Source organism: Xenia sp. Carnegie-2017, unplaced genomic scaffold (assembly GCF_021976095.1).
Source record: "Xenia sp. Carnegie-2017 unplaced genomic scaffold, XeniaSp_v1 HiC_scaffold_13, whole genome shotgun sequence".
Taxonomy (NCBI): domain Eukaryota; kingdom Metazoa; phylum Cnidaria; class Anthozoa; order Malacalcyonacea; family Xeniidae; genus Xenia; species Xenia sp. Carnegie-2017.
In genome coordinates, this window is record NW_025813436.1 from 573,231 (window position 1) to 587,099 (window position 13,869).

General features: G+C 36.5%; 1 protein-coding gene and 2 long non-coding RNA genes across 3 annotated transcripts; all 3 read left to right on the plus strand.

Annotated features, from left to right (window-relative positions):
* The first annotated feature begins 2,293 nt into the window (after positions 1-2,293).
* Positions 2,294-10,019, plus strand: LOC124448599. Its single transcript, XR_006949166.1, has 2 exons — positions 2,294-2,354; positions 9,878-10,019. It is a non-coding gene; the product is annotated as an uncharacterized LOC124448599 (long non-coding RNA).
* On the plus strand, positions 5,866-6,421 carry LOC124448673. The gene is made up of 2 exons (XR_006949209.1): positions 5,866-5,903; positions 6,366-6,421. It is a non-coding gene; the product is annotated as an uncharacterized LOC124448673 (long non-coding RNA).
* Positions 10,020-10,979: 960 nt separating the features above from the next.
* Positions 10,980-12,411, plus strand: LOC124454484. The gene is made up of 2 exons (XM_047005291.1): positions 10,980-11,331; positions 11,536-12,411. The coding sequence occupies exons 1-2, from the start codon at positions 10,980-10,982 to the stop codon at positions 12,288-12,290; spliced, it is 1,107 nt and encodes a 368-aa protein (XP_046861247.1). The 3' UTR covers positions 12,291-12,411.
* Positions 12,412-13,869: the final 1,458 nt, after the last annotated feature.

The window sequence follows — 13,869 nt, forward strand, 5'->3', positions numbered from 1 at the left end:
TAGAAAAGAAATTTTATTGCCACCGAACAGCATAGTAAGTTCAAGTTCAAGCCAGAGACTCATGTAGACCTGAGATAGCGGAAGCACCATCAATTTGAAGAGCTAGTAAATCTTTTTTCCTTAATTAAAAAGAGAAAGAATAAATTAGACAGTCAGAAGAGAAAGTCAAGATAGGTGGAATAAATCATTAGTTGCAACAAAAAATAAAAATTGCTACAAAAGACATATACATGTTTCTAGATGTACATTGTCCAGGTTGATAGGGTCCTGAGAAAGACTGTTGGTTTTAATGTTGACTGACGTTTCAAAAACCTTAGGCCTAGTTCAAACGTAAAACTTTACATGAGCCTAACGTATTTAAAAAAAAGATAATGAGGAAGTTCACCTCATTTTTTTTTATAATTAATGCGTTCGGCGCATGTAAAGTTCGACGTTTGAAACTCGCCTTAGTGGTTCTTATCTTAGACTCAAGTGACAAAGTTGGTTATGCTATAGCTCTTTTAAAGACAATGGTTAACATTAACAATGATAAATTTATGGAGCTGCTATATTCATAGAATATAAAGTTTAAAAATGAAGAAACCATCAAACTGAAGTGAATAAATCTCTAACTTCATCCATTGATGCACCTCATCCATGGTCACAGAAAGGCCAAACTTTTAACCATCGCAAAATTTCCAATGGATGCAATCAACAAATTTGGCTTTATCAGCATTCATTGCAAGACCTCTTTCATATCTATTCACTAAGTTTGCATTTTAACCATGTGAGCTTTAACATGCAACCACCCTTTCGAGTAAATCTCCAAGTGATGCTATGGATCGTGTATTTTTCAACAACAAAAGTTAAGAATCAATGTCATTGCAGTTAAAAATACCATGATTTTCCCATTAATTAATACATTGAAGAATAGAATAAAGTTTCATTCATCTTTTACCATTGGTGTCGTTTTACGCTGACGCTCACGCGTGCAAATTCTCAAGTGTAGAAATTGAGTTCGACTGTTTAAATTCAATTCAAGGTTGAATCAAATTCATAATTTGCTCCATTCTGCCGAAGATGCTACAACTTGCACAGCTTAAGAGAAATTTGCCTTTTGAGCTAAGCCTAAATATATAATACTCCATCATCTTTTATTATATTAACTTCTAGCTGTAAAATTCAAAGACATTTTCTAGAAAGTATTTTTAAAACAAAAGAATTGCATGTTTTGAGAACACTGTTTTCAACCTACACTTTTATTATATGAAAATTGAGTCATAACTTTGTACTTAAGTTTTTGTCGATGTAATTTAATGAATTTGCCTGCACAATGTAAAAATTACTAACTTTCACAACAACTAACTTACTGCACTGTTTTCTCATCTTAAGCTTCCTCTTATTTTACTTTTTTCAGAAAACAGTTTTTTTTACACTTGAAACCCGTTCTACTTGCTTCTTTATAGCATATAAGAAATTGGTATCTTATACGCCAGACAAAATTGATCGCGGTCCGGAATCGATCAGTGAATCAGATTTTTTATATTCTACATAATTAAAAACTTTTTTGTCTAAATAATGCAGATCACATAACCTGTTTGGCGAGGTAACTCGTTTGCGTTGCATGGTCAGTGAGTGTCGTGGCTTTGAATGCAAATAATTGTTTCCGACCGGTCGACTTTACTTAAAGTCGTTTTGTTGTATTTCATAGGTTTTTTGTAGAAAAGAATGAATGCAAATCTAGATAACTCCTCAGCTGGTAAATTGTTATCAGTTTAATCAAAGAAATAAATACATGTAAATTTTCTTCATGAAACTGACTGCAAGTGATCTTCCATTGGATTCTTTTAGATGAAGCTTTCAATACAATTCTACCAAGAATCGTTGTACAAGTTAGCCCATCGTATTATTTTGTTTTTGCTGGTCATATAGAAAACATAACCAACGCTCTTAATGAAGCTTGCCGAATGGGATACGATGTTCTTTGTAATGTATGTTTTCTATATTTCAGATCACAAATGACAACTAGCTGTTCTTTTTAGAATGTTCTAAATTCGTGCTTTGTTGTAGCAAGTTCTTGACGATATAAAACTAACATGATAAGCTAGTTATTTTCTCTATCAAAAAAATGCTTTCGCTTGCATCTGTAACAACCATAAAACTATTGAATACAGTCTACATTTCTCAAAAGGACCCTTTAAATGCAGAATTCTCTTTGAAATTTTAGGGTGGAACAGCCGTGTATGCTGTTGAGAAAACTATTTGCAGTATTGAAGATCATCATTACTTCAATTGTTGTTATGGATCATTCTTCAATAATGACGGGGATATTGAATGTGATGCAATGATAATGGATGGTAATACTTTAGACACAGGTAATTTATTTAGTACACACATGGTATTATAAGCAGGGGCGGATCTAGAGTATGTCAAATCCGTCGGGCGACTGATGTTTGAAATTCAAAAATTACCTATTCATATTAAATAAAAATTCATTAATCATTCTTACTTTAATATCGCATTTACTTCGTGATGAAAATCCAGCTTTATTTATTATTGAAAACTAATGACTAATGCAACGAATATCTCGTTGGTAACCAGATCAGTTGAATTTTAATTGACCTGGAATAACCGACTGATAAGCGGGGTGGCTTGACTGGTTCGACTTATAAAGGAGTCTATGAACGCCAGAAACGCTATTTTATTGGTCAATGGCCAGATCAGTGGACAGTCTGGAATAATCTCGACCGATAATAGGGGTGGCCGGACCTATAAGGGAGTCCAATTGCTATCTTACAATTGGCTCATTTGAATTTTTGTTTTATTGTGATTGGTTTGACCGATTTCGACTGATAGCCTTCTGAGCTAACATAGTCAAGCGTGGTGTCCAGTGTTGCCAGATGGGCGGTTTTCCCGCCCAATTGGGCTGGTTTATAAGCCTGTTTGCGGGAAATTTTTGGAGGTTGCGGGTTTTTGGGCTGGGAATAACTTTTTGCGCGATTTTTTGGGCTGGAAAAAATTTTGATGATCTAGCTTCCACGTGTTTTAGTTTTTGTCGTGGTAAACGGCAATTGTGCTAATATAACATGGGAAAGTGGGCAAAATACCATAAAAAGTATTGTAAAGACTGGGAAAAGGAAGAAATCTTGAAAGAATGGATTTTGAGTGTACCAGGAGACGACCAAAAAGCATATTGTAAGTATTGCAAAACTCAAATTCGAGCACATCATGGGGATCTAGTTTCTCATGCAAAAACTGAGAAACATAAACGCAACAAGCAACCTTTTTCCAGTTCAAAAACCTTATTTGAGTTGGGTTGTCAAAGTAAAAATGTAGACAATTCTCTAAAAGTTACAGAGATAAAGATCGCTGCCCACATCGCGTGTCATTCTAGCTTAAACACCGTGGATCATCTTGGCGAGTTATTTAAAGATGTCTCAGGGAAAAATGTTAAACTCCACAGAACAAAGTGTAATGCATTGATTAAATGTGTGTTAGGACCAGCGATGTTAGAACAGCTACTTCAAGAATTGGCCGATATCCCTTATTCACTAATTATAGATGAAAGCACTGACATTGGCAATGAAAAACAACTGTGCATTATGGTTAAGTATTACAGCGCAGCCAAACAACAGATTCTCACAAGCTTCCTTGGACTTTTTTCTATTGAATCAGGAACGGCAGAAGCCATTTTTCAAGCAATAATTGAATTTTTGAGAGCAAAGGAACTTGATATCAAGCAGTGCATAGGCTTGGCCACTGATGGGTGCAACACACTGTGTGGAAGGAACAATTCTGTAATCACAAAATTTCGTGAACTATGCCCTAACATAATACATATAAGATGCATTTGTCATTCTATCCAACTTTGTTCCTCACATGCCCTTAAAGTAATGCCACGGAATGTGGAGTTCATGGTGTCAGAAACGTACAACTGGTTTTCTCATAGCACTTCTAGGCAACGAAACTATCGCCAGATCTATTCAGCTATCAAAGTGGGGGAAGCACCTTTGAAGATTTTAAAGCTCTCCGACACACGTTGGCTATCTATTTCTGCATGTGTTGACCGAATACTCCAACCGTTTGACGAACTGAAACTACACTTTCAGCTTGCCAAAGATGAAGATCGCAACTACACTGCAGAATTACTTTTTGAAATGTATGGTGACATGGAGAATAAATTATATCTAATTTTTCTGCAGCCTATCCTTAAAGAATTAAACCGAGTAAATAAGCTGTTTCAGTCAGATTCTGCTAACCCGTTGCAACTCCTCACTGATGTTATGAGTTTGTATAAAGTGTTTCTTTTCCGTACTATGAAGCCTGTGACATTTACAACATGGTGCTCCACTCTCACGTACGACATAGAGGATGAGAGAAATCATTTGTCTCTTTCTGCGGTCGACTTTGGTATTTTATTTCAAGTGGCATTGGCGGAATCAAATTTAAGTTCTGAAAAGGATGATGTAATCAAATCTAGATGTCAACAATTTCTGGTTGAGTTGCTCAGGCAAATGAAGCAAAGGTTGCCATGCAATGTGGAGCTGCTTGAGTCTATTGCTGATCTAAGTCCAACTGTTGTTACAGGCAAACAGAAACGATCTCTTCAAGACCTGTCGTTTTTTCCACTATTTTCCGGAGATTTAGGTAAACTTGACCAACAATATAGTCGCATTGGTTCAATCCAGTGGATTGATGTCAATGACCAGAAAATTGAACAATTTTGGATTGACGTCATTAATCATGTTGATGCTTCTGGGGATCACGATTTTCAAGAGTTGGGAAGCCTTGCACTTTCTATTTTGGCTCTTTCTTTTAGCAACGCAGCAGTTGAAAGAGCATTTTCTCTGATGGCTTTGCTAAAATCCAAACTAAGAAATCGAATGGGACAGTCGCTACTAGAGAATCTCTTGCACGTGAAATCATATATGGCAACGCAAAAAATTTGCTGCAACAATTTTACTCCTTGGCCTCAAATGATATCTAGGTTTACTTCAGAAATTTATGAAAGTACAGAAGACGTAAACGATGGAATATACGATATCAATGTGTAGTTTGGTTTAAATTAAATATTTTCAACAGACTTGGGCTAGTTTTTACTTGTTTTGATGCAAATTTGGGCTATTTCTTGCAAAATATAATTGGGCTATTTTTGGGCTACTTTTAAAGGTAGCTCGGGCGGGTTTGCTGGCTACCCATCTGGCAACACTGGTGGTGTCTGGAATGCGAGATAGATCATCACGTTGTGATTCACTATAACGTGGTTTGTAAAATCTGTTTCATTGCATTTATTTGGAAAATCGTTTACAAACTGCAATGTTAAATATTGATATGTATGCTGCTGTTCAGACTGCAATTTCGCAAGAGAATGATAAATCTCTGAATGAATTGAAATTGCGTTTGAATGAGGAATATTGTGGGGCGACTAAAATGTCGAGAGAGGAATTCTTATCATTGCTTTTGAAAGACGAAACATCATTGAGCACAGAGTTCTCAGCAGAAATTTACATCTCCAAAATCGTACGTAAGCAACACGAGGACAAAGGAAATGTATGCATGGCTTTAAGGTATCCAAACCATTAATATCAATTTATGCGACTATGAGATGTGGTTTATGTGATTATGTCTATTGACTGTTGTATAAATTTTAATAAAGCAGATTTCATTTTGTGCAGTGTATACTAAAGATCTACGGCTTGGACTTTTAATTTTATTATAAATATTGGCATAAATTCAGCGAATAGTGAATTTATATTTGAACTTTGAATTATCTTCTACATGTAACTACGTTGCTATGTTAGATATTTCCTGGCCAGTTAGTTAAATTTTGTTGGAGGACTTATAGGAACACGACTTTTTTATTCAATTTAGATCAGAAGTATCTAGCAACTGTCTCTACAGTTCAGTGTCATTGCTTTTGGCAGGTGATAACAGTTTATTGCATATTTTGAGGCATTTAACATCACTTGAGCTGTTTTTGAATGCTACTTTTTACTGCCAACACCCTTTATTTTCCTCAATTGTTCAACAGCATAAAGAATTCAACAACACCTCAAAGAATATTTTACCTTTGACAGTATCTCAAGACTGTCTAGATTCTGGTTTTGTAGGTGTTGATCTTGTCAAAAAGGAGGCCTTTTTGAATTGTCATGACCAAAAGTGGTCATCGTTTCTATGCATTTTAGCTCTTTCTTCTGTGTTGGAGACAAAAATTTTTACTTACTACCCAGATTGTGGAGAGAGAAGGCCTAAATCAATATTCAACTCTCTTGTTTGTCCAAGAAGAATAGTTAAAGAATCAGCCGATGCAATTCATCTTTTGTTTTGTTATAAAGGGATAGTTAAACCAGATCAATGTTTTCAACCTAATCATTTTGTTCCTCTAGTTTTTTTTCCTAGCAAAACTAAAAGGACAATTTCTGGTCCAACATGCCCAGTGCCTTCAAAAAAAGCAAAAGCTGAAAAAAGTCTGGGAAAATCAGTAAGTTTTTTCAAAAATGGAAAAACCAGAAATCATTACAAGTGAGGTTTCTTGTACTAGGGTTACTGAACAAACCATTGAAGATTTACAGGTAAAGCCTAACTTTATTCACAATTTTGATGTAGCTACCTACTACAAAAGAGCTAAAGTTTTGAAAATGTCTGATATTTGTTTGCTTATTAAAATGTTTTTAAACCTGATGAAAATTACACTTTTCCTCCTTTGAGTGAGAACAATAAAAGGTCTTTTAAATATGAATGGCTCAAAGATTTTACCTGGCTGTGTTATTCACCAAAAGAAGATGGTGCTTATTGCTTATCATGTGTTCTTTTGGACATCAATTCCCCAGTAAATGCTCGAGAATAAACAATCTATTTCGTTCACCTTTTCGTCATTGGAATGATGCTGTAGGTACATTTAGGCGACATGCTGGAAATTGTAAGGGGGAAAAAATGGGACTACATGCATGTACTTCTCCAATTTTGAATAATATATGCTCTCAAATGTCAGGTGTAGCTCAACCCATTGAAAATATCTTAGATACTAACATAAAACTTGAAATTGAGCCAAATAGGAAAATTCTTAAACAAATTGTTGATACAGTTCTTTTTTGTGGAAGGCTTGGCATTGGATTACGAGGTCATCGTGACAATGCTCAATTTCACCCAGAGGTCGGTTGCTATTCAGTCAATGGCAATGTTGGTAATTTTGTTGAATCTTTAAATTTTAGAGTTAGAGCTGGTGATCAAACTTTGGAAAATCATTTGCTCAAATGTGGCAAGAATAAAAGTTATATTTCCAAGACCAGCCAAAACAAAATCATCAACTGTATTGGTCAGGTAATATCAGAAGATATTATAAACGGCATATAAATGGTTTAGCAGCCCACATTTTAAGAACTAATCCTAAAGCTCTTTACACTCACTGTTACAGTCATCGACTAAATTTGTCTGTCTGTGACACTCTTTCTAACGTTGAAATTAATAACATGTTATCTGTTGTTTCTCAAGCTGCCAATTTTATCAACATATCACAGACACGCAACATATCCTTTGCTGAGCACGTTAAAAAGTCAGATGTTCAGACCAAGAAGGCAAAACTGGTAAGTCTTTGTAAAACCAGATGGGTTGAGCGAGTTGACAGTCTTGACACGTTTCAACAGTTGTTTATCCCTTTAATCGACACTCTTCAGGACACGATAAACAATGTAAGCGGCGAGGTGAAGCCTTCCCTTGCTGCTGATGCTTCCCAGTTACGTTCATTAGTTACTCAATTTCATTTTATTGTTGCGCTAGTTATTACAAGAAATATTCTTGATGCTACTCTTCCAGTCACGCAATTGTTGCAGGGAAAAACTATTGATGTTATGGATGGTTTTCATTTGATAACCACTTTGAAGAATGCTGTAGTCAACATGAGGAAAAGCATTAATTTTTATCATAACACTTGGTATGAAGAGGCTTTAAAACTTGCTGAAGAGGTCAACGTTCAAGAAACAAAAAAGCGAATTGCTGGAAGACAAACTATGCGATCTAATCCCCCCAGTCAATCATTCAAAGAACATTATAAACTAACCATCACTATTCGTTTATTAGACCATCTTCAAACATCTTTGAGAACTAGGTTTAACTAGGATAGTGTTAATGTGTACCGCGGATTATCTATCGTTCCCGTCAAAATGATGACTCTGTCGGACAAAGGAATTGATTGGAAAGAACAGTTTAAAAGTGTTGCAAAATTCTATCATGATGACTTGCCCAACCCCCTTGGTTTAGATGCTGAATTAAGGCAATGGCGTTTATACTGGGAAACGCACAATGGGCCTTTGCCAGAAAACATCGTCAAAACACTGAAGCATGTAACATTTCCAGGATTTGAAAATATTAAAGTTATTCTTCGCATTTTAGGTACACTACCAATCACCTCATGTGAATGTGAGAGATCAATTTCAGCACTGAGGAATCTAAAAACCTACCAAAGGAGCACTATGGTAGAGGAACGTTTAAATGGCCTGGCTTTAATGCAAATTCACCCAGAAATTATTCCTGACATAGAAAGAGTGATCAATAAGTTTGCTGAAGGTAATACACGTTTGAAATTTGCTTAATGTGTTATGGCTACGTTACTGTAGAAATATTACTGACTTTGCAACTGGCTGCTTAATGCGCCGTTGCTGCAGAAATCTTACAGCACAACTGGCTGCTTAATGCGCCGTTGCTGCAAAAATTTAAGACAGCACAACAGGCTGCTTAATGCGCCGTTGCTGCAGAAATGTCTTACAGCACAACTGGCTGCTTAATGCGCCGTTGCTGCAAAAATGTAAGACAGTGCAACTGGCTGCTTAATGCGCCGTTGCTGCAGAAATGTAAGACAGTGCAACTGGCTGCTTAATGCGCCGTTGCTGCAAAATAAGACAGTGCAACTGGCTGCTTAATGCGCCGTTGCTGCAGAAATGTAAGACAGTGCAACTGGCTGCTTAATGCGCCGTTGCTGCAGAAATGTAAGACAGTGCAACTGGCTGCTTAATGCGCCGTTGCTGCAGAAATGTAAGACAGTGCAACTGGCTGCTTAATGCGCCATTGCTGCTAAATAAAAGACTGTCCATGTCCGGAATCACATTGTTGCTTTGCACTATGTGTTTCCTAGGCATGCTGAAGAGCCCTGACATTGGGCGAAACGGTCTTAGCGTGTTTGTCCTCAATATTTTGTAAGAAAAAAATGAAAAAATTGCGATTTCATTCACTTTGAAAATTTGCTGTAAAGCTATTCCAAAACGCTGGAAATCGCATTTCTGGGACCCTAGGCTTCAACATTTTCCAGGGAGGGGATGCCCTCGGACCCCTTACGGGCAAACGCCTCTGGCGTTCGCCGGTTTAGGACTGACGTTTGGAAAATCCTAGGTCCGCCCCTGATTATAAGATAAAAAATATTAAATTGCCTGCGCTGACTGACCAATAGCTGTGTTTGCATTAGCCTACACAATACAGATCTGAGATCAACCAATAAAATCAAACAACCATTCAATCAATCAAAGAGAATTTGCAAATCAATCAGGAATACATTTTAGAGGAATTATTGAAATATTTTCAAAGTTCTTAATCTGTTTTTTCCCAATTATTTTGATATTATAAAAGAAGCAAACGATGTTTTTTGTGCTTAAGGAAACCTCAGAGACGTTTGTGAGAACTCTCAAGCATGTGCAACTCTCGACCTTCGGTCTTGGGGTTGCACTGATCTGCTCTTGAGTTCTCCCAAAGGTCTTCTCGGTTTGTATAAGCCGGCGCAAACACAGTAAACATCTTATATTTCTTAACTTTAACCTGCACATTTATTGTTTGAGTAGCTACATGATAGGTTAAAATCCGTTCATTAATGTCCCAGTATTTGAAAAAAATCACCTAAAAAATTATTATACAGGTGCAGTAATGGCTGCTCGAAACTCTAAAAATCCTGTCGCCACTGCTCGACAGGTAATGGAAAAAACCATTCACAGCGCAATAGCAGGAGACGGAGTTCTGGATTTTGCTATAAAATGGAATTTTGAAACATGCACAAATGACCAACTAAAGCATTCACAGGCAGACGATTATCGAATCACTTACGATAAATTACCAGAAGCCATTAAAGAACATTTTGGTGTATGTGATTCCGTCTCAGCTGTTGCAATGGATAAAGATGGGCATTTCGCATGTGCACTTTCTTCAGGTGATGGTTTATTTTACGACTAAATATTTCTATTTCCGTACATTTAACGCCAAATTATCCCTTATCAAGAAATCTTTGACCAGAACCATAAGTTATGAGAGTATATAGGCACAGAATTGCGTTAAATTTCATTATATGTGCTTTTGATTAATATACAAACAAAACCAAAACCGAAAATTGGATGATTGATTCATCGCTGAAAATTCGACGACTGTTCATGAACTGCAAAAGTTGTTCCTTGCGCGAAGGTTTTTAACGTTGGAATCGATGACTGGTATTTTAACATTTCATTTTCCCGCCAAAATTTTGTTGGTCTTTAGTTCTTATTGTATATTGACAATAACTCACGGCCAATACCATATTTAACATTACACTTTGTACTTATGTACGGTGGCCCACCAGGGACATGCAACTTACATAAGTCTGTTGCTGCAAATTAAGTCGGTTGCTGCAAGTTAAGTCTGTTGCTGCAAATTAAGTCTGTTGCTGCAAATTAAGTCGGTTGCTGCAAGTTAAGTCTGTTGCTGCAAATTAAGTCGGTTGCTGCAAGTTAAGTCTGTTGCTGCAAATTAAGTCGGTTGCTGCAAGTTAAGTCTGTTGCTGCAAATTAAGTCGGTTGCTGCAAGTTAAGTCTGTTGCTGCAAATTAAGTCGGTTGCTGCAAGTTAAGTCTGTTGCTGCAAATTAAGTCGGTTGCTGTAAGTTAAGTCTGTTGCTGCAAGTTAAGTCTGTTGCTGTAAGTTAAGTCTGTTGCTGCAAATTAAGTCTGCGGCTGCGATTTGCAATTGTCGTATGCTGCTGAATAAATAATAAAAATGGCTGCTGAAGATAACGAAAACGCTTTAAGGACTTTAATAGAAAATTATTTTTATTCAGGATATAAATACAGCGAAATAGTCTTACTTCTAGACAAGCATCATGCCGTAAAAATGTGTTGTAGAACTTTAAAAGAAAACTCAGAGAATATGGTTTCAAAAACGAAAAATGATGATTGTATTGATGACGATAGGCTAAAAGAAACTATTCGTCAGCTAATAAATGATGCTGGAAGCTTGTCAGGATATCGAACAATCTGGCATACCCTGCGTCGTCGATTCCACGTACACGTTTCACGTAAAAAAGTGGCATTAATAATGAAGGAAATTGATCCACAAGGTGTCCAGCAAAGTAAAACTCACTGTCTCCAACGACGAGTTTATCGATCATACGGTCCAAAACTTTTGCTGGCACATGGACGGTAGGAAAAATTGAAATTTACTAAAGTACAAAAGATGGCTACGTTAATTTATTTGGTTTGCCTGTTTTGATTGGTTATAAAACATAACATAATGTTTTATTTGATATTAATCACACCATTGCTAATTGTTACAGGCTATGAGAAATTAAAGCCCTATGGATTCCCTATTCATGGGGCTATAGATGGTTACAGCCGACGGGTAATTTGGCTTGAAGAGGTAAAATCCAACAACGACCCAAAAGTGCCTGCAAATCTTTTTCTTAAAAGTGTAAAAGAAAACCTCGGATGTCCACTTCTATTATGGAGTGACTGTGGCACAGAGAATGGATTGGCGGCTTCAATGCAATGTTATTTTAGAGATAATGGGACAGATGACTTGGCAGGAGAGAATGCTCATCGCTATGGTTCTTCTCACGCAAACCAGAGGATAGAAAATTGGTGGTCGTACTTTCGTCGTAGTCGAAGCAACTGGTGGATTAATTTTTTTAAAGGTCTAGTTCACGATGGGGTTGTTCTTCTTGGAAACTTAATTCACATGGAGTGCCTCTGGTTTTGTTTCCAATCTGTGCTACAAAATGAACTAAATGATATAATTGACCACTGGAACACTCACTATATCCGACGTTCGCGATATGATACTATACCTGGCGTGCCAAATCGTCTTTACTTTTTACCACAATTAACTGGTGGAGCTGACTACATTGTCCAAGTGCCAACAGACAAAATTAACGAAATGGAGGAAGAATGTGAGATGGAAGAAGGACTAAATGACTACAAAGAGTATTTCGAACATGTAATGGAAATAAAAGGACTACGTCTTCCAAATAATGCAACTGAAGCATTAGCACTATTTCAATGCTTAGTAGAAACTGCTAATGATAAGGATTAAATGTTAACGGGAAAATCGACAAAAAAAACATGAGTTTCACGTCATGGACAAACCAGGCACGACGTTTGACTTTTGCTGTAAATGTTGTTTACGTACACTAGAGTGTAAGCGAATAACCATAACATCAACAAAACGATTTTGCAATGATCAAGTCGATTAAAGTATTAGTTTCAATTGTCAGATCTGCTTTTCAGATAAGTCCCCAATGAATCCCCAATGGCAGAAACCATTAATTCTTCCATTTCACATTCCGAAGCTATATGAACAGGTAACTTCATCAGCAAGTCACATGTTGACGTATATGGTCTAAATTTGCAGCAATCTTTGCAACCATGGATGAAAGCAACATTGAACTTATTGGGAAAACCTAACGGCGGTAATTCCTTGGAGCCACTGCACCATTGCATGAAATCTGTCATAGTTAAATTTTGCAAACCTGAAATGCATTAACATTATTACCTCAGCGGCAAAAACATAGCTTATAACACACGCTGTAGATGTTGAAATAAAATTGCACTGCACATATAACAGTGCAACTTCATTTGTTAATGAGCTGATTGTTGAGTTTTGGTAATGAAAGCGTAGATCGATGCACTACAAATTTGATAAATTTTTGTCTTCAAAACATCGAAATGGATCTATAACATCACCATTAAACTTATTTTGTTATCCTTTAAGCTTAGCAACTTCTGCACGGATGAAACATGCTGTAGAATATCTTATTTTTACTCTAGAATACAATTTATATGTGCACTATACATATTGTGTTCCTGCACTGTTTATGTAAGCCTTATTGTATAGAATTAATGTGCTTATATTAGTATCCTTACCATCTTCAAACTTTTGTATTACATCATTGAAGAATTTAAAGGTATCCACTTCCTTCATCTTCAAAGCTTGAGAGCTACTATATTGAGGTTGCACATGGTCAAGAAACTCATCAGCAGTAAACTTGAAAATATCACTCGGCACAAACACTGCCTTCCATACATGTGGCTGTTTTCTTATCGTGTCAAGAAGATTACAGTTAGACAAGCCTTCTTGAAGTTGTTGCAGCTGGGCTACGCTGTTAGAGATTTGATCTTTTATACAAATAGATCTAGTGAAAAAGAACAAATCAAAAGCAATTAATGCATGTGAGCAGAGGCAAATAAAAAGGGGTTATTTTCCTCTAAGTGAGCAGCACACACTAAGCTAGCAACCCATTTATGCAAGAGTGGAGAGTAAACAATTTTGCAAAAAAATTCGTCATTTTTAACTCCTGATGTAGTTATGACTATCATGCTATGATTATGTAGCAGGAGTGTTTGCCAGCAGCCACTCCCAGGGGTGTGTGAGAATGAAGGTTACTTTGATTTTTTACACGATGCCAATTGAAAGTATATTGATACATTAATACTAAGATGAATTACTTTTAAAAGCAATTTTAGATACAAAAATATTAGCAGAATAAAAAAATTACACATACTGCACTATGTCTTTGGATGATTTGATGCTTTCTTTTTGAGGCACACCGGTGTATCCAACATTCTGCAAAACATCTAATATCTCATCTGCCAATATGGTTTCATGAAATACA

Excerpts from the sequence above, each read along its gene's own strand:
- LOC124454484 (XM_047005291.1), top strand. The coding sequence starts at position 10,980 with ATGGCTGCTGAAGATAACGAAAACGCTTTAAGGACTTTAATAGAAAAT. Across the intron at positions 11,332-11,535 it reads TCCACAAGGTGTCCAGCAAA|GCTATGAGAAATTAAAGCCC; the intron begins GTAAAACTCACT and ends TAATTGTTACAG.